Consider the following 21,551-nt stretch of genomic DNA (forward strand, 5'->3'; position numbering starts at 1 on the left):
ATTACCACTTCATAGAAAAAAACTAAAATTATTTTTTTAATAAAGTATGAGTACAGTAGATTAATGCGAAGGTGATGGATAGCGCTCACGTAGAGTAGAGCTCGACAACAAGAATGAAGAAGCGAGGTCTAGTTTTTAAAGATTCAACTATAATCTCAGTGCGACGTTGCTCTCAGCCCGTTATAAAATGTAAACCTCCAACTCTTGGAACAGAAATGGCCGGTTATCTTGGATAAGCATTCTGTCGCTTACTAAGGCTGCTTCCAGTTCGCGGAGCACCCTACGAGGCCCATGCCAGTCACATATTTTCCACAAGTGCTTCGTTCACCAGCGAATCATTCCGTTCAGGCTGCCTCGCTAAGCAAGGGCTGCGCTGTTCGCAACAGAGCTGACGGTGACGTAGAGCGCCCCCGCGGTGACCGCAACATTGACATCACAGCACATGAAGGACGTTTCGAGCAATAAATATAGTGTGAGGTTTAATGGTCCGGGAAATGCTGGAAACACTGCAACAGCTTGCCTTTTTTATCACTTTTGCATACCCTTAGCTTAACATGTGTCCCTTTTGCACTCCGAACCCATTGGATGGCGGCCGCAATGGTCGAGAATCGAGCCGAGCCACCAAGTAGGCTGTTACCTCACTGCGACGTCATCGCCCGCGTAGGGCGAAGCTCGGATTGAAAACGTTCCCTTTGGGAAACAAATCCCGGTAGAGTCCTCCATACATGTTTTCTAACCAAATGGATGAAATGGCTTCGCACACTTCTGCCCTCACGCCATGGCCAAATCATCGTGGCCCTTGCAATGCTTATATGAAGTGTCAACTCGGCGCGCTCCCTTATCGACAAGGCGACGGATATACTTGCCGACACGTCCTATATCGCATTAAATGCCACGTCGATGTATATTATTTATTCTTAGAGCACACAGTGTTCCTCAACAAAAGGTAAAAGAAAACAGTCGAATCGCTACCACAGCCACTGGCCAAACTTGTCGGAAACTTGCAAAATGAAAATGAGCGAGGAACGGAAACTAGGCCTAACTCCGCAGCACTGGATTCTGATGTGCTTCCTTTAACATATATAAAGGGGTATTTCGCAAAGGCTTGACGTCAAGAGGTGGAGGAGTGACGAAAGCCATAAAAATGCAGCATCAGGCGCTAAAAAGTTATTTCTGGCCTCGAAAGCGTGTGGTGCCAAATCAAGCATTGACAAAAGCATAACTTTTGTACACTCTAAGAAAAAAAAAAGGACTAAAAGGGGTAGGGAGGTTAGTCCTTTTGGGGACTAACTGATTTGCCACAACCATTAGTCCTTTTGGGGACGAACTGACATGGGATGAACTGTTACTCCCCATGCACTTACTCCTTCGGGGACTAACAGTTGCCCTTGTCCGATGCTCCTCAAGGGGGTGACGGTAATTCGTTCCGATGCTCCGCAAACGTGGAAGAAATGAAGTTATACATTCATACCCTACAAAAAATTATAATGAGCTAAAAAAAACGTGCCACAGAGTAGGATTCCAACTCACGTCCTCTCGCTCACAAGTCAGGTACTCTAACCACTCCACCACGCCGCTTGGTTTACATGACGGGATATTTAGACAAAGTTAACCATGGGACCGCAAGTGTGGCAATATAGAAGCGACTCCTTATTTTGTGCAAGCTATGCAGTGAGAGTCTAACGTTGAGTGTACTTGCAACCATAAGCGACTGCGCCATAACGACTACGCCATGTGTACGTGTAGCGAACTCAAACGGAGCACCGAAGACGACAGAGAAGGCCAATTTCTCTGTCGCTTAGCGTGTGCCGTTTGAGCTACACATCGCTTCAGTTCGCAACTTCCTTGGAACGGAAGGAACTTAGGTACTATTGACCAAGAATCTAGCTGTCTATCAATTACTTGCGCGTTTACTGTGTATCGCTCACTTAGGGGGTGCGCACGAAGGGCATGGCTTTTCACATCCCAGTTTTAAGTTTCACGCAATTTTCTCACGAATCGGCAAGGTGCTGCTTTGCATGTAGTTCAATAGACAATGCACGAACTTCGAACCATTCACGATTTATAGACAATAACGTTTTCGCCGCATCGCCCCATGACACAGCGAAGTGCCTGGGGAGCAACTGTTGCCGTTCCTCTCATTGCTCTCTTTCCGACCAGGGACTAAACGCTTACACTCCGAAATTCGCACACGGCACGCACATTCATGCAGTTAGTCCTTTGAGGGACGAAAGCGCCCTTTTTAGGACTAACGGCGCAGTTACTCCCGTTTTCCCCGGGATTTTTCTTAAAGTGATATATAGACAGTTTTCTCGGCGCCATTTCGTCTGGAGGAACGAGATCATGCTTTCAACGGCGCGCCGCACGTTGTCTCAGCGAAAGCGCAGAATAAGAAAGCATTATACTGCTTACAAAATCAGTATGCCGATTCTTCCTCGCTACTCAGCGAGCAGCTGTCGCAAATGCAGCTCGCTGTTCGCTAACGCGCTGTGCTCCATTCATGCTCCATAACGGTAGAGAAAAGACCTGTCCGTTTGTAGGTAACAAAAATAGTGACCGGTATATTAGAAATAGAATGAAACTGTGCGACCAAGTTCACGGGCCGCTGCTACATAGCCATGCATAAGCAATGGACTACCTATGCTCCCTACCCTTCGCGTTGATCGGCTTTCCTGGAGGACACAAAATAAAACCACTCATCTGGCCAGCGTTGTAATCGCTAACCTCCAAAGAAGAGACTTTTACCGCTGAATGTCAGCAAGAAAGCACTGCTTGTTACACAGTGTCAAAGTTTCTCGCATATTATCTACACACAACCACCTCAGCTTTCAGACGAACTCACACACCCAGTATTACACAAGTATCGTAAGTCAATGGGCGCATTCTTGAATTCAATAGGTACATAGAAGTACGAGACGGAAATAAAGACTTATAGGAAAAACTAAGAAACAGAGCGAGCACTAAACTTGAACTGTTTGTTGGCAAAGCAACCACAGCCTGTGTATGCGTGTAGCAGTCAGATTAAAAAGTCGTAACATTGTTTTGAACAGCTCGAACTGCTTTCCCAATGATTGAACAGACGTATCGCGAATGCAAGCTGTGCCTGTTTTCCTAATGTGAAAGGTTTAGACAGTTGTTGTGCCAACGTGTCACTACTTTTGCCGAATATTTTTACGTCACGAACGAAAGATAAAGGGCGCGGCCTCCTCATCTAAGTGTTTAGCCGCTTTTCGGCAAGATGTACATAAATACCGCTATTGCGTGGAAAGATTGTCGGTCAAACAGGACGCTGTCTAAACGAGCATGCACGGCAGCATCAACTAATTAAGAACAAAGGGAATGCGCGGGTAACTGCGCGCCGCGCGCATTGCCTGCTTCGCGAGATAAAACCAAGGTGTATGTACACATGGTAACGACCGTGCTATGGAAGTCTATACATCCTGTAATGACAGCTTCTGCATTTCGCGGGGCCAATTGCTCGTTGGGAAAAAAGAGTTTGCTAACGTTCGAGACTTGTTGCGCGAAGTCGTCTATTGCGCCAGCTAACATCACGTCCCAATATAGAACACATATATATGTATATGTACACCAATCGGTATTCCGGGTGTTCGAGTTAACTTGGACGAAAATAAAAAAAAAACGCTCTAGGAAAATTGGACCGACTGCACAGCAGCGGCAATCGTGTGTACTTACAGCCAGTATTATTTCATCTTGAAGTATTAGTCAAGTGCTTTTAATTAGTGAACATTTCAATTTCTTGAATCGCAAACGTGTCAAATACACAGTTGTAGGGCAACCAAAATAACCTCCGAATCAAGCATTTATTTCGTGCTGGAGTGTGCGTGGTTGTTTATTTCCAAGAAAAAGCAAAGGCACGCGAAATGCACGAAAGATGAAATAGATGCGCGCTTGTCCGCCTCCTCGTCTTTTGCGTTGTGCAAACATGTACATATCGTACGAGGCTGCGTCATGTAGGTTGGCTCTAGACCTTTCGCGACCTAACTACCGGGGTGCGATAAGCGTCAGGATCTGCGGACGCAAGAATGTTGTACTCGATCATGTGGCACTTGGTATACAAACAGTCCCAAGTTCGCCGTCACGATTTCCCGGCTTCGAAATCTCCCCCCCCCCCCCCCCTTCACCCTACGGTTCCTCTACGATTACCAATGCATCAGCGGCGTGATCTCGCGATGCCGCGACCATCACATAGCGTGAAGCCCTGTATCGAGCTGCCGCCGCTAGTAAAGCAGTGTATCTGTGGCTATTCGCATGGGAGCGTTTGAGTAGTGGCGCGGGAGCGCGTATATGTTTCGTATTCTAGCTGGATGTGTCGCGCGGTTTTGTTTTTTTCTCAGAAAAGCAAATGACGCAAAGCAAAGCACTAAACAAATGCTTGAGTCGGAGTCGGTGCCCTACAACTTTGTTAATGTTTGCGATTCAAGCAATAATTAGAAAGTTCAGTATTGAAAAGCAGGTAACGCTTTGCGATGGAAAAAATACTGGCTGCAAGTACACACGACTACGGCTACCGTGCAGTCGGTGCGATTTCTCTACAGCTCTTGGCTTTTCGTTTTGTTTTTGTTTTTAAATCTTGGTAAAAGTAACAAGGACACCCGGTATATAGACCTCGTTATATAACGGAACGCATTACACTGGTAAGCCTTAGAGTTCTCCATGAATTCATAGGAACTGGTTCACCCAGGCGTTGAACTAATTGCCATATGCATATGTCCGCACTACCAACACACAGCTGTTATTTTGGTGTTAAGGTGAAGTCAACGTTACAATTATTCACAGTAAGCGTGCCACCTGTAGTTGTCTTATATTAGTGAATGCATACAAAACCTTAATCGTGAAAAGGCAGTTGCAAAAGATAGTTACTGATCAAATCTTATCCGTTATATTTTACGTTATACCATATAAATTGTCATTACCTTTTATGGCTACGCATAAGAGCTTGGGCCACATTACAATCCTAAATCCGCTAATACAATCTCGGCATATCTCAGCACGCAGCGCCACGAGCAAACTTCCTGTGAAGACAACTGCCGTTGACTTTACATTTTTTTTATTCTAATTACATCTCCTGAATTTTTACGGATGTTTCCATTGGTAACGTATTGGACGCATAATTTTTATAACCTAGTGTTTGCACCGCGACGTGTAGTCGCGTTTCAATCGCACGACCGTAATTGATGTCGCTTCTCATTGGTTTAGAATCGCATTTCAGCCTCGCCTTCGCAACCATGTGAATTGACCTTGATTAAACTGAGCAATAGTAGTGACACACTGGCACGAGAATCCACGTTTTGCATACTCGATTGTGCATGTGCTGCGATTAGCGCTGAGTGCCCGAAACGCTTCGCACAGCGTCGGCGGTTCGTGGAGCAGAGTGCGCGCACGTATGCAATAGCGTGGTTAGCCTGCAGCATAGTCAACGCGTAAGGGGATTCATATTTCCGGAGTAGTGCCAACGATGCGTTTTTTACGCTGTGTTTCTGCAGAAATTTTAGCCGCTCGCAACGACATTTGGCTAAGGTGCGGTACGTCCAAGTGTAGGCCCACACAACACCGATGCCGCCAAGGAGTCGAACTCAGGTCGAAGCCAGGCCGATTAATTGGCAGACTGTATCGATGGGAGACACTAGTATGACGTCGCCCTCGACACGACCGATGACAGTGAATCGTCGTAGAGGCTTTCGTGCTGCCGACGCTGGCAAAACCAAAGTCTGCCCATCCCCCCGTGCGATTGGCAGCCGCGAGTGATAACATCGCACCGATCGACAGCGCGAATGCTGCAGAAACTTCGCTTGTGCATATAATTAGCGACGCTCGAATCGTATAAACGAAATTAAATTTCACATCGCCCAGCCCTTGTGAGCCTTGGACATCGAGTTTGAGAGGGTGTTGATCGCGTTCAGAGCAGCGTCATGAAGCCTAGCAGAGCCGACCAGTGCGTTCAGGACCAGCGAAGTTGGGCGAAGGAAACTGCATCTATAGTTCAGTTCTTGCCATGCCAACTTGGTGTGAACAACTCGTAGCATAGTGCGATGCGCACAAATCAAGTCTGAAGCGACGACATGACGCGGTGCTAGCGCCGCTACGTAGCCGTTCTCGATCGCCGCGCTTCTACAAACGAAATGGGACTACGTGAGTGGGTCATGCATGTGTGGGATTATTCTGACAAAGATATAATTGCCGAACAAGGTGTCAAACAGGTCACAAGTGACGGCCCCTTCAATACTGCAGCGTATACAATGATTATCACTCGATTGCCCCGCGAGTAGCAGAGTAGCACAGGCATCGGCACTTTCGCTTGAAAGCTACGTGTTCTCAAATGAGTGCTCTCATGCGCGTGATTTTACACTAGCAATACGCTATCGAACAAACAAACTATGTGCCTCACGGAAAACTCAGGAGTAAACGCGCTCTTCGTAACGTATATCGTGACCATCTCATTTGATCTGAAACGAGGCAGTCGGTTTTCGAATCGCCCGGGATGCTCAGGCCGGCAGAAACTGAAATGTTTGGAGCATTATGTCATTATTTTGAGTGTATCTTCAGCACCTTAACTGTTCCAAACATTTGCAATGTCTGGTGTCTAGCTGCTTTGCTCCTGAACGCACGCTCACTCTCCGACATACTCGCCAATTCTAAATTCTAGGTTCAAAAGTAGTTCCGAACGTTCTTTTCTACCGGATGCAAATATACCTCGAGGATTTGAAGTTAAAAGTCGCGTATGAGTGCTGCTTTGCTCCCGCCTTTATTCTATATTATTGAGGACAATTCGCAATGCGTGAAATGTAATCATCAGCTTGCATTTTCGCTTGCTATGAATTTCGCCTATTAGGTACAGGGAGGTCTATAGAGCGCCTAGGGTCACTTACCGTAGATGGTCTTGTTGGATTCTAACCACTCCTGGACTTCCCTACAGGATGGCAAGGCGCACTTGGGAGGGTCTGTCGACAAACAGAAAGTGACATGAAATTAATAAGACTGGTTTCAACAGCTCAAGCCGCATTGCTTGGCGTCATGAGGCGCTGGTTTTAAATCATTCGCCCCTGCTAAATTTCACTCAATACTTGTGCTTTTCCGCAGCCGTTGAGTCTGCAGATACAAGACAGGCAAAACTTTTGCGTTTTCACGTGCCAAGCCCACGATCTGATTATTAAAAAAAATTACGGGGTTCAACGTGCCAAAACCAGTGATTATGAGGCACACCGTAGTGGGGTACTCCGGAAATTTGGACCACCTGGGGTTCTTGAACGTGCTCCTGAATCTAAGTACACGGGAGTTTTCGCAATTGGCCCCCATCGAAATGCGGCAGCCGTGGCCGGGATTTGATCCCACGACCACGTGCACACAAAATACGACTATCGTTCTTGGGTGGGAAGGGGCTACCAACAGCGTCTTATGGGTAATGCCTCCTGAGCGTCGTCCTTCAGGGTGCATTCACACCGGAGTTGAAAGGGGTCGCTCGGCCGGATGCAACTTGATCGTAGTCATTGTTAGCGGGGGTAACTGCACAATACAGTGATATGCGTATTATAAGTGAAAGATCAAGATCGGATTATTGTATAAGCAAAAGGCTAGATGGTAACAGATGCAGCAAAGCCAATGCACATCTACCATTGTATTGTATTGGGTTTTATGGCGCATAAGCAACAGGCTATCATGCGCCAAACACATGGTATAATTTATTTCAAAAATTGGGTATCCTCAGCGAAGGTCCTTGTCCGGACAAAGACTCTGAGGAGCCCAACAAACCAAATGAAGACCTCAGCCTTCTCAGGACTGAGAAAATAGGTGAGGTGCATCATAAGATGCTTGAAAAAACTGGGTAATCATTTTTGGAATTAGTAGTTCTGCGATATGTTATATTTCGTTTCTACTAGTGGGTTATCTCCTAAAAGCAGACTGGGATGAAAGGGAATGCGTTCATTGTAATATACAGTAAAATATTTTTTCCTTAGCCGTTCGAGTTGTGTGCACGAGAATAAAATGTGATTTACAGTGAGTTCATCTCCACATTTCTCACATAAGGGTTTGTCTTGTTTTGTCAGTAGAAAGTTATGTGTTAGGTGTGTGTGTCCGATGCGCAGGCGGCATAAATTACTTCTATGAAACGTTCCTGATGCTTTGATCTCCATTCTCCTAGAATAGGTTTTACTAAATGTAGTTTTTTTCTTCGCTATTCCATGTACGCTGCCATTTTTATTTATGCTTGGTTTTTACTAACTTCATGCAATCTGCAGTACTGACGTCCTTATGGCAGGCTTGAGCGGCGCACGCGTCAGCTCTCTCGTTGCCTCTAATTCCTTGATGGCTTGGTATCCAACAAAGCTTAATTTCGTGTCCTTGTGTTTGAGCTACCAGGATATTCGTCGCCGCCCCGCTTCAAAGGGGATACCTATAAACGTCACGGATGCCGCTCACATCTCCTCGCGCTATTGGGAGACGATCTTTAGAGTACATTCCAGAAGGGTACGCTAGGCCTGGGTTCCGCCATGAATGAACTTCCACCGATACTCCCAAATGGGTTATCTAAACAATTGTCGGTTACAGGGTGTCTTTAATCATTGGTCTGCGGCCGCCAAAGTGGTATCTACATAACCCCATGCCCGTTCTGCGGACTGGGCAGCTCCTCTCCCCTTCGAATGAAACCCTCCATCCTAGGCCATCCAGCAAAAGAAAGCAGGAAAATTCCACAGAAGAGCCGTGTCCACTTTGCAAGGTGGCACGTGCCCAGTGGGAGCATACGCACAGTGAGCCCTTCGGGAGCGTGCTGTGAAGATGGTCAACCCTCACCGCCGTCAACGCAAGCGTCAGCCTATACAGATTTCCTCTTCCTGCGCCACTGATTCGTTGGGTACGTTACAATTGCAGTTGCACGACTGAAAAGTCGAGCAGCAAGTGACTGACCCAAACAGTCGCTTTTCGAACAAAGCGACCTATGTCAAATAATAATAATAATAATAATAATAATAATAATAATAATAATAATAATAATATATTATTATTATTATTATTATTATTATTATTATTATTATTATTATTATTATTATTATTATTATTATTATTATTATTATTATTATTATTATTATTATTATTATTATTATTAGTGTGTCCAGGAACAACCCTACCTTGGTGCTCTGCACTAAATATTATAGGACAGAAAATAGAATGAAAAAAACAAGAAATTACTAGATAAACGGCTACATAATGAACAACAATTCAGCAACAGCGCACAATTGAGAGAGGGATGAAATGTAGGAAATGAGAGAAACGGAAGTCAGAAGAGAAGCGCAGTAGTGCAGCAACAAAGCCCAAAATGGAGAGCATGACAGTTTGCATTCTGTGGAAAGGTGATGACTCGCTGTGAGACAGAAGCTGCTAGATACGAACATGCAATAACTACACGAAATATTTTGTGCAAAAAGAGGCCGCCATTGCGACTACGTTTTCAGCCTAGGGGTGGAAGTGGAGGATGATTATTCTGGCTTTAAATGTTGGAGCATGAGGTCAGAAAACTATATACATACTCATGAACCATAATAATGATTACACTAATGATAATTATAGTAATAGTAGTAGTAGTGTTGTCGATCTTTTGCGCAGTCACGTCAATATATCATGTTAATGTCAATGGCTTCATCCCTTGTCTGCACATTGCACGTGAAAGCGTCAATCAAGGCTTACTAATAAGAACACTGCATTGTTTACTTTTTATTAGCGATGTCTTCTTTCGCAGTTCAGAATTCTTTCCTTCTATACGCCGATCACATCAATATCTTAATAAAATATACATTGTTTACTGCCGCATCCTCCAGTCTGAAGAAAGACAATCTCACCTTGAATGGTGCTAAGGCCAAAGTCACGACTTTCACTTACAAAGGAGCAAGCATTCTTTTTCTCTGCCACTGTGCAAGGTCTGTCAGACTAACGATCTCGGTGCATTCCTTAATGCTACCATAGAATTTGCTGGGCACACTAAACGCGCTGCACTGCGGCGGGTGCACTCTCCGTGCTCTGCTTGCAGACTATCAAGGGAATACACCTCCTAGGCCTTTCCGAAAGTCGTACACAACTTGCTCCACACCTCGAATGCGCATCGGTCGTCTGAGGTATTTCCAGATCCAACAGCGACATTAAAGGTTAGATCCATAAAGTGCTACTAAGCCGACGTATACCCGCCGTGGTTGCTCAGTGGCTATGGTGTTGGGCTGCTAAGCACAAGGTCGCGGGATCGAATTCCGGCCATGGCAGCCGCATTTCGATGGGGGCGAAATGACTCACGTACTTACATTTAGGTGCACGTTAAAGAACCCCAGGTGGTCGAACTTTCCGGAGTCCCCCCACTACGGCGTGCAACATGATCAGAAAGTGGTTCTGCCACGTAAAACCCCATAATTTCTTCTTAAGCACATGTATCATTACTTTTTAACACGGACAGTGGATTTCGTTTTAGCACTGTTGGGTTATTGTCATTGCCTTTATTGCCTTTATCAACAATGCCATCGTCATTACTTCACCGCCAACGTAATTCACTGCCGGCCTTGTACTTTTCTTCTAACTACTTCACGGTATCCTCACCTGCCCCGAACACATTTACCCATGTTTCGTAATCCGCGCCAGCCCACATGAGAACATGGGCCTTTCCAGGTTCCTGCCTGTCATTTACCAACACTCAACCGTAAACATACCACTACGTCTTTACCGCTTATTTTCATGATCTTGATGTATTTAATAGCTCAGCGTCATTGCTATTTTCCGAGCTTTGCACTGTTTCATAATTTTACACATTCAACTGGCTCTTTATGTAAATTCTTGTATTCAGAATTTGTTCTTTAGCTTCATTGCGTTTTTACCAATATTACCCGGTAGTTCTTATTTTATTTGTGTACTTTAATTATGCGTGTGCCAGGCACTCATACATTTGGGCTGTTGCGATGTAGGTTTATTTATTTATTTATTTATTCATCTATTTATGTGTGTATTTATTTATTGATATATTTATTTGTTTATTATTGAATCTTTTTTTTAATATCACAGGAACAAAGGCGGCCGGTGACTTGCTATCACGAGCAGCTTAACGAGACAGCCAGCCTGACAGCACAAGCTGGCGCATGGGAATTCAGAAATCGTAACACCATGTACAGCAGGTACACTCGCGAGCAAAAGTATAAGCACCGGAGATTGCGCAACAAAGGCTATTTTCTCCTCAGCCTATGAATGCAAGCTGAAGCTGAGGACTTCAGTCCTAACTTAGCAGTCTACTCGTGTCAATTTCAGTTGATGCATGGTAATTGTAAAGAAACTAAATTTAAATTTAAATTAACGAAATTTTCGGAGTCCCTGTGGTCCGTATGTTCACGGGTGTACATATTTAAAAAAAATCTACGTTTATGTATAACGGGCAGTAAACTTGCAGAAATATGCAATATTTCGCCCTTTGCTATTACTGGTCGCATACAAAAAATTGCAATGAAAAGTTTTGCGTACGATTACGAACCGGAATACCATGCAGTGAGAAAAATACGTTCTCTGAACAGCGTACAGACAACGCGAACCGTAATTGATTTGGACAATTTTTGGCAGGGTAGTTGTGTTCATGTGGGAGAAACACGTCTTTGCTTGCAAGTAAAAATTTATTGCGCTAAATTAACGGTCCATCAATCATCATCATCCATCAAGAAGTCAGCAAAAATTGCCGACTTCTTTTTCGACATTTTGTCATCATAGTGCATTATATGCCTGCGTAACTTGAACGGCTTAATATTGGTGTACCACAAAACACTAGCTGACTATTCTGTCTGGTGGAACATGCGAATTTTTATTAGGCCTAGTTACACAACGGGTATCCCGATATATTGGTATTTTAGGGACGCGCACTATGAATATTCTTACCTCTCTCAGCCTGCGACTACGGCTAAAACAGGGAGGCCATTCAGTCCGAGACAGCGGGCTTGCAGTATACACTTACGTAGGCAGATTTTGTAGGGTGAAATCCATGCGAGGGCCATGACTGCCCACGCGATGCCCACGACGAACATCACGATTTTGCCATACGTCTTCGTCAGTGGCTCCATGTCCTCCGGCCTGCAAGTAATAGATGAATAAGTGGACGTCGCGTGGTGCCAACGTTGTCGGACACTTATTCACGCAGTGGGCTCTTTGAATGGCATGTGAGTGCCTTCGAAAGCAGGCCGGCTCCCTCAATTATTTCTCGCCCTCCTTCGCCCGCTTCTCTACTTGAAGAGTTGTTTTTTTTTTTTTTTTTTTTTTTTCTGATGACAGCCAGTTATAGAAGCAGTCACTGATAGTGACAAATGAACGCACTCCTTCCGAGATTGGCCCACCATATTCCTTCCTCACCGTGTATGTTTTAGTTAAAACGTAGTTAAATAATATTACGTAAACATTATGGTAACGCTGCAGTTGCCGAGAAGCGTGACAAGCAGTGAGGGATCTTTGAATGCTATCGCGTTCCTCTATTAAAGGCGAAGCTGAAGCGTCCCGATTTTTTTTTTCTTTTATGCTGCTACGAGAAACTGAGCAGGCCGTGCCGTTCCAACTAAGACAAACCTCGAACGGCTGCTGCGAAACGCTAACCCGTTAAAACAGGTTTGTGTTGGAATTTCCGCGCGCAACAGAGTTATATTTTCTCGAACATTCAAGGTTAAAACCGACGCTATCATGTCTCTAGGTTGTGCAATTCGTACGTTATCGATTTTCTGACGCATTTTACTTTGGGAAGTTCAGTTAGTTTAAAGCTCGTGCTCCACGCAGAGGACCTGCCTGTTTGTGGATGCGTGGCTCGGGATCGTTTTCGCAGCCGCGCACGCCGCATTTTCAGCCACACGGCACCCTTAACGCTCTCGCGTTAAAACGCTAACGAAATTACGTCTATGGCAAAAGACTGGAATAGCATACCCTATAAATATCGGAACTCGCAGAACTTGTCAACTAAAACAGGGAATGTATTATTACACCGAAATCATTTCCGTATCCTTCCTGAATCAGTTTGTCAATACCTGTGAATATTTCTTCCTGGTGTCATTGTGCTTATTCTCACGTGTTCTTATTTTGCCATTTTCTTATACTTGTCGATTAGAAAGCCTTATACTGATGCCAGTTATGCATGTCTTTTCCTTGTGGGTGTGTTTACACTGGGCGACTTGTCTCTGTACACTGACGAATATATAAGTAATTTCTGCGTTCTCGTAATATTGCATTGAGAGTTTTATATATTTGTTAATGGTCACCCCCACAAGCCTGCGCATACATTGTCAAATAGAATGCTGTGTAGTTAACTACTTCGACGTGCTGTCGCGCAAAGCATAAAACGCGAGGAGAAAGACGGAAAGAACGCCAGAAAGAATGGCGGTCTGCGTCTCCTTTTCCCACAGATTAACTATGCACTGAGTCGTCTAACGCGGCACCTTTGCTAATGTCAGCCACTGCTTCAGTCTCGCCTAACAGTTGCCTCGTTGGCTTCTTTGTTGTTTGTGGGCGACTGTAGCAAGCAAGAAGAAAAGAAAATGCTATAAAATATTCCCCATCTCGCCGAATGCCGTGAACACACAATTTACTTTACAGCGAACATTAAGTTGTCGAACCACAGTTCACATGTTCACGCTCTGCATGCACCGCCAACAGACGCACGCTTTGGCTCCGTCTCAACGCGAAACCGCCGGCTGCGAACGCGTGCAGCTTCCTTTGTGGAGCCAACAGCTTCAGGAAATAAAGACCGACAACCCATCGAGGGCTGCGTTCGTCGTGAATACTTCGCTGCCCAAGTAAGCGCGCGCTCGCACGGTTCCTCGTGCCGCCCACGCGCAGCGTCACACGCAGTCGGAAGCACGCAGTGCTAGCAGGGAAAAAGTGGCTCTGAAGCTGCTGCCTTCCGTGCTAGCAGGGAAAAAGTGGCTCTGAAGCTGCTGCCTTCCGTGCTAGCAGGGAAAAAGTGGCTTTGAAGTTGCTGCCGCAAGGCTTCAGTCAAGCAAACGCTAACGTTGATGTCTCGTCCGTTAAACAATTGCCAACACGTCTTAATGCACTGCAGCAGCCCGGAAACAGAAATTGCGCGCGGCTTCAATGGTGCTCGACGCTGGCTACGCAAAAATGTCCCGGATAATTATCTTTCTCGAAACACTACAACACCAAACTCCCTCGCAGCGCGATACGTCATGCATTCCCAATCTCTCTTCCGGCCCGTTTGCTCACAAATGCCACGAAAAGCAAGGTTCAGGTTTACTTACCCTAAGTCAAGCACGTCATCATCATCGGCCCTCAAGTGCACCACTGTAATCGAAAAGAAGCAATGACGCTACATGTTTAGGAATGCAGTTAGTGCATGAATATTGATCACTTTGAATTCCACGGCGGCAACATGTGCCTTATGCACTCAGCGAATGTCAAGGGATCCTTGTCACGCGACAGTGGTCGTATTCTGTCTGGGCACTTTATTAAAACGAAAGGTGCCACGAGGGCAAAATAAGTTCAGTGAACATACATGCACAGTACGCATCGACGGGTCACGTAGGGTTGACAAGCAGAAAGATACTGAAGTACAAAAAGAATGCTGGACCGATAAAAGAAACGTTTACGTTATATATCCGCCAACTTAACTTTCTGCCACCCCCTCCTACGGTTCCCTTCCCTTGGAATCCAGTCCGTAGCCCTTAATGACCAACGGTTGTCTTCCTTCCTATATATATATTAAGGGTTACGGACTGTATTCCAAGGGAAGGGAAGCGTAGCAGGGGGTGGCAGTAAGTTAGGTTGGCGGATGAGATTAAGAAGTTTGCAGGGACAACATGACGGTACATGACCGGGGTGGTTGGAGAAGCATGGTAGAGGCCTTTGGCCTGCAGTGGGCGTAAGCATGCTGATGATATATATGCGTGAACACAATGAATTATCGACTGGGAATATGGTACAAACAAGGCAAGTAGTTCTCGCAGATTTCATGATATTTTTTTTTGTTACTGCAAACACATTGCAGAAGGAACCCCACGGATAGGTAAACAACAGCGTTTGCGGAGCTAGCCACAATTCCGTCGTGCTGCGGGCAATGAGCCGCTGCTTACTCCTGGTCTATCAAGAAATAGGGCTGCAGCAGCGATATTTCAATAAACATGAAAAATTATCTATGTTTCAGGAACCTGAAAAGGGCTGACTGTCATACTACACGGGGTGTTTCACGTTAAGTTGAAACAAGCTTTTTTAAATAGTGCTTAACCGCAACTTAATAAAACCGAAGACATAGGGTCGGGCGTCATGCGCTGCTGTTTAGTGAATCTTCTGTATGCCTCTTATTTAGTTAAGATTATTTATGCCAAATTATTCGCTTTTGGGTCAAGTGCGTTTCGTTGCGTTGTAGAGGAGGTACCGAAACGGCCAATCCACTTTACTGTGCCAACATACATGCTGCGTGGCGTTTTTTGTTCGGCGTTTAAAGAAAGCCCGCGAAATATGAAATAAAACCACGTCGCTGCACTCGTACGCAATCGTATTGCAGCGCTCTCAACCGTGCGTGGAGCCTATCGCTCATCGGGGACAGCGGCCCTTCCTTTCCGTGTGCCGCCGCCAGAGATTCTGACGCACTGAAGCCGATGCCTGGGGCCGCGGCTGCCATTTCGCCACCGTCCACGCCCATGGTGCTTTCGCACGAAATGCGGTTGCGAGCGCTGCAACAGGATAGCGCATGAACGCAGTCACGTGGTTTCATTTCATTTTTCGTGGGCTTTCCTTAAACGATGACAGAAAATCACCGCGCAGTATGTACGTCGCCACAAAAAAAACATTGCATCGGTCGTTTCTGAATCCCCTTTACGTTGCAACGACACGCACTTGGCCCTAAAGTGAATGGCGACAGTTGAGCATAATTCATCTTGGAAAACTAAGCGAAATATAAAAATACTCTAAAGAGCGTCACATGACGGCAAACCATATGTCGCTGGTTTCATTCACTTGCGGCTAACCACTTTTAAAATCTTCGGTTCAAGTTACATGAACACCGTATATATGGTGGCATAAGTTATCCGCTTGGAGGAGTATTCGGCTGGGCTGTGAATGCCAGCGTTGCCCAAGAGCATGTATACAGCAAAACACAGGATAAAAGCATTTTTGTAGGGTCCCTGCACAACGCTTTCACGGCCGTTATAACTTCAATAAGCGTAAGCTATACCCTCGTTTCAAATCTAGCTGTAGACTGGCATGAAAAAAAGAACGCAGTACGTCCCACGCATCCCACCATGGCGTAAAGCTGAAATTTTGCTTTATATTCAGGGCACTGTGTCTTACTGGCCACGCGAAAAGGTGCTCTGCCGTCTTTCCGTTGAAATTTGTCCAATTAAATAACAGATTTATCGTTTAAAAAGCAATAAGGCTCAATATTAACAGGCCGACTGTATGTATGACGTTCTGCTCACCTTCCCCGTCGAAGGCGAAGATAAAGAGCAGGGCTTGCACGATGACTGAAAAATGCATGAAAACTTTTCTTAAACATTGCCTGCCACAGTTCCTATTTCTCGATATTCCCATAAACTACAAAAGCTACAAAGAAATTCATCACAACATCCGTCACAGACTCGTGAGAATCCGTAAAGACTTACATTCTCTTTTTCCCGCTTTCTAATTTGTGATAACGTAACAATCACTTAAGCCTTCAAATTGTTTTTTCCACTAGAACACCACAACAGTTACTCGAGGCATGGAGCCCGTATGTGCGGCCCAATAAACCTAGAAATAATCTAGGCAAAAATTGAGCTTGTTTGGATTTTCGAGTGAATGTCTAACAAAACTTATGAAAGGAAAATAGCTTTATGGATTCGGTCACTCGAGAACACGCCGCAACAGAGTGACAAACTGAAACATTTTCATCCCTATGTTCCGGTTGAATGGTTTTCTAGTTTCTGTTCAACGCCTCAGAGAAAAAAGAAAAGGTTCAATGTGGCATTCCTTTACCTAATCTAACCACAAGAAAGAAAGCTCTGCTTCTATTCCTTATTTTCCCCCACGGACAAATATTTGGCGGTCGCCTAACGAGCATGTGTATTACAAAGATGACTGGTCATATGGTTTTTTAACTAAGTCACGTCCCTGGCCCATGCATTCGAGCTGCCTGTGCATCTCGGGTAATGAAGGTATTTGTGTTTCCTTTCGTTGGCTTGGCTTCATTGCGGCGTTAATGTGAACGCCGTGCTCTCGCACACATCGACCACGCAAACAAGAACCGATATACTTGTTACGCTACATCTAATTGAGGATACACAGAAACTCGAAAAACTAGAACTAGAACTGCAATAAGACTGAAAGGCGGGCTAGTTGACTTCATTGTGAAAACTTTGGCACGCTGAACGACGACAAGAAAAGGATACATAGACCAGCGCCGCATTGAGCATGCAGTGTGTTGCGTTTTGAGTATGTTGTGTATCTGTGTACATCCGTCTGGAGTAGCATGCTACTAGGGCTTTCCGACGCGTCATGTTCAAAATCATATTTGATTATGCTACCACTTGTAGAATGACAGGGAGCTCCTGTGCATATACAAATGAGGGAGCACGGATCAATATAAAGGACAGAAACCTCCACACAAAGTGGCCAACCTGAGCCTGAAGCAGTCAGTACTTTTCAGTTTCGCTCTAGAGTAAAAAAAGTTTTTCAGTTCACTTGCGGCTTGCGCAAAAATAACGGCTTGTTTTTCCGCTTTTCGTTCGCGATTCTGTTCCGGTTCGATAGCCTGAGTACCCCCGGACGCACAACGGCATTAAAGAGACCGCACCTACCTTCTAGGATGGCATTTCTGTGCCTTTCCACCATCAGCTACGGCGTTACAACCCATTGCTTGTTATGTCTAGAACCCGTACATCTTTAAACATGAAATGGTTTTCTCTCCCGTTGTCAGCGGCCTTGAAGTGACCTTGAGCCAAAAGGCAGAGCCATTATCCTGACACTCAATCGAGGACATCCCGGCAAGCTGCGAGAACAAAACAAGATCACCCCTACTCTTTGTAAAGGAACGCATTATCCAAACAAGTTAAAAAGATATTGCTTCCGAGTTCTTCCTAATGTTTACAATCGTTGAAGATGTAACTTCAATACGACGACGTTCAAAAGGCAGATAGAGGCAACCAAGCATTTTTAATTCTGGGAAATTGAATGTACTGCGGATCTACTGTTCTCGCCGAGCGTCTGTGTGGCGTGGCGCCGGACGCACCTGGAAGCGCTGATTTGCCTTCGATGTACGATGCTCACCGAGCTGCGGCGTAGCGTCGCACTGGAAGAGTCGGATGCAATGTATTCCCTTCCCGAAGGAAGGAAAAAAACAGCTTACATCACGCTGCCAGCCTTGAGAGGCGAACGCTCCGTGAAGGCCGCCCTTTGCTAAGTGGAAGCCCAACACATGGCCTCTTGCGTCAAGATCACGGATCAAGAATCGAGATTCCCTGAGACGTTTGGTCGCGCCTCCTTCAGGCGCTTTCCTTCTAGCTGGGCAGTAGGCTTGGCCTCCTGGGCGTTTTCCGCCTCTTGTCGAGCCGCCTTCAACCGGATTTCTTCCAGCTGGGCAGCGTCCATATGGACCAGCGCACCATGGTGCGCTGTGGTGTGGTGGGGTGTGCCGTTGCGAACATGCTCTACACTCATTTAAGATTGTGGCTAGTATCAACCAATCTTCGCAGGTTGCCATTTTGTGCTTACATCTACTCTCGATTATGGGAGAGCCATTTTGAATGTTGAAGCATTCCTTGGCGAACATTTGCCACTTTGACAATATCTATCTAGCCACCAACTTCTTGGAGCTCTCATGGTCGTTTCGTTAACTTGGCAGGTACCAAAATTGGCATAATATGACAATTGCGAATGAGAAACAATGATTGGTGTGGACAAGAATACTATTTGTGTCTTACAGGTCATAGAACAGCCGCCTAGGTTTTGGCGCTCTCACGGTCGTTTCGTTAACTTGGTATGTAACGAAATTGGCCCAGTGTGACAAGAGTGTATGACGAACATAATTAAGTCATGACCTGAATGTCATGACATGCGCGTCATGTAAGTCCATGTAGGTCATGAAACAGCCGCCTGCGTCTTGGTATACACCAAAATTGGCATAGGATCACAAGAGCATGACGAACATAAATGATACGTCATGACATGAGTGTCATAACATGCATACCAACCGGCAGATCCCACAGGGCGTGGGATCTTCCGGCTTTTCTTTTTCATTGTTTTGTTAAGTGCCCATGTAGTGAGCTGCTTGCAGTCTTATCTGGCAAACTGAATGAGAATAGAAAACACGTAAAATTATTTATATGCAAGCGCATGGTTGACTTTCAGCGGTCACACCAGACCTTTAAAATTCAGGATCAATGTGCCGAAAAGTGTCAACAGGACGAACAATATGAGCGATGAGAAATTGACGTACGTGCAATGTCAGAGTCAGAACAGTGTGATTTGTCGTATGCTTTTATTCCCACCACTTGAAGACGTCTGCTTGCCAGTGGGTTCTCTGGGTTGTGTACTAATAGAAAATTTCCTACTGCGAAAAATTATGTGCTCATCGGAAAAGACATTCGGTATGATTAGAACAAAACAAGGACGCGAACTCGCCACACATTACATCTGGTTGAGAGAGCTAGTGTTGTGGAACCCTCGAGGTTTCTATTTGCCCACGTGGCTCGTTCAATATTTGCCCACCACTTGCGTTCTTGCGGCATGGGGCACCCTAGTGAGCATGTAGCCCTTTCGCGTCGGCGAGTGCGCTGAAATTAAGATTGTTGGTATAGCTTACGTGTTTGCCGGACTCTGTCCCTGATGGATTGCATCACCGCGGCAAACTGCAGCTGCAGAAGTCTAGCTTTTAGCCTCCTTATTAGCTCTCTCACCCGCCTACTCCTTCTTCGACGGGGCCGCCCTGCACAAGTGTAAAACGAGAAAATATTTACGATTCTCGGAAAATTCCATTATCAGGTCAGGTGTAAATGCACGTAGACACTAAAGACAGTGAGGTTATACGCAAGAAAACCTCACTGCAAAACATCAATTAAGTACGTAAAACATTTTATGCAATTTAAGATCCTTCAACTAAATTTCCTGCCACGTTTACCTTTGAGCTCACATGTTGAGTTGACACGAATTTTAGACCCCTAAGGCTGCTATTTCTTCACGCTTAAGAATGGAAAAACTTTATTCCACGCAACAATGAACTCAAACTACATATGACCACCTACCTTGTGTGCAGCAAAATTTGCCACAGTCTCTCGTCTAACGTGTCTACGCTCATGCTGCTTGGCAAAAATTAGGCCAGCAAGAAAACATGAGATGTGTCGATTAACGATTCAGTCTTACACATTGAAGTGTAGGCCGTCAGCCGCTAGGCAATAAAAGACATAAGATTATTTCATCACATTCGATGTCAGCGGGGCACCCAGCACAAATAATGGCCTACTATAGTCGGATACAACTTGTCTGCACTAAAGGCCTGCCCGAGCACTCATAACTACCACCTACTGTTACTCCGCGAGGCTGCACATAGTACTTAAAACTTTCCTGCTAAGTAAAAAATGCCGTAACCATGATAGTGGAACGGTGAAAGCCTAATTCTTTGTTAATAAAACCCTTGCTTTGCTGCAACTTCAGTTGGCAATGAAGTTTCAAGAGTAAAACGGGCTCAGCAGTGAAATGAGCTGTACCTTGAACTTTTCAAGAGGGAAATTCTCATACTCCATACATTTCGTCCATATCCGCTGCACACCTCATCGCTTCCGCCGATGAAAGCAATCAAGAACAGCAGATGCTCCGAAGGTATCAAGCACGACTCCAGATTGAAAATGTCGCACGACTACGATTTCTTTGCTTCTCTAATTGCCTGACATAATTAACAATCCCGCGCGGTCCGTGTGTCTTAGTTGCCAAATCCTGTTTCTTTAAGTAGTATCCTACTGTAAATCCTTAGTGTCAGTGACCGTACTTGGCCACGTTGAAATGTATGCAACTAGATGCGAAACTCCAAGTAAGCAAATTATACTTAGCATTCCAGCTGACAGTCACCTCTTAGCGACAGAAAAATGCATCATGAAAAAAGAAAAGGTATTTCATTATAAAATTGACAGTCGCTTTACAAAACCACGAAATCGGTTGCTAAATCTCACTTGAATCGAGTTGTACTTTTGGGCCGGGACTTCATAGTTCACCACAATTGCCAGCATCTTATATTTGACGAAACGCGAGAAGGAACGGTTCACCGGATGTACGATGCCTCCTTATTCACCTACGCCTTGAGGACTGGCATCGGTCCACCATAGAATATCTCTATTCTCTTTGTTGCTAAATACAAGTGGCCAGAACACATTCCGTGCGCCATGCCCTTGACTGCAGAATACATAACACGCAAAAAAACTTTGTATTTCAGCTGCATCGAAGCGCGGCCGCAGCGGCCGGGATTCAATCCCGCGACCCGGCCTGTCGAGGTGCCCTCGAGAATTGACCAAGCTGGTACAGATTTATGTTGAAAGTTTAGCGCTAGCAAATACGTAAGCCATGAAAGC

General features: G+C 45.3%; 1 protein-coding gene across 1 annotated transcript in view; it reads right to left on the minus strand.

Moving 5' to 3' along the window:
- Nucleotides 1-21,551, minus strand: part of LOC129382502 (uncharacterized) — a 122,243-nt gene that overhangs the window by 96,737 nt on the left and 3,955 nt on the right. Inside the window, exons 3-7 of the mRNA XM_055066555.2 lie at nucleotides 19,796-19,918; nucleotides 16,437-16,481; nucleotides 14,262-14,304; nucleotides 11,984-12,099; nucleotides 6,888-6,959 (exon numbers count right to left, since the gene is read on the minus strand). Coding sequence (XP_054922530.1) covers nucleotides 6,888-6,959; nucleotides 11,984-12,099; nucleotides 14,262-14,304; nucleotides 16,437-16,481; nucleotides 19,796-19,918 — 399 coding nt within the window. The remainder of the gene's footprint in view (nucleotides 1-6,887; nucleotides 6,960-11,983; nucleotides 12,100-14,261; nucleotides 14,305-16,436; nucleotides 16,482-19,795; nucleotides 19,919-21,551) is intronic.

Source organism: Dermacentor andersoni, chromosome 6, assembly GCF_023375885.2.
Source record: "Dermacentor andersoni chromosome 6, qqDerAnde1_hic_scaffold, whole genome shotgun sequence".
In the NCBI taxonomy this organism is placed as follows: domain Eukaryota; kingdom Metazoa; phylum Arthropoda; class Arachnida; order Ixodida; family Ixodidae; genus Dermacentor; species Dermacentor andersoni.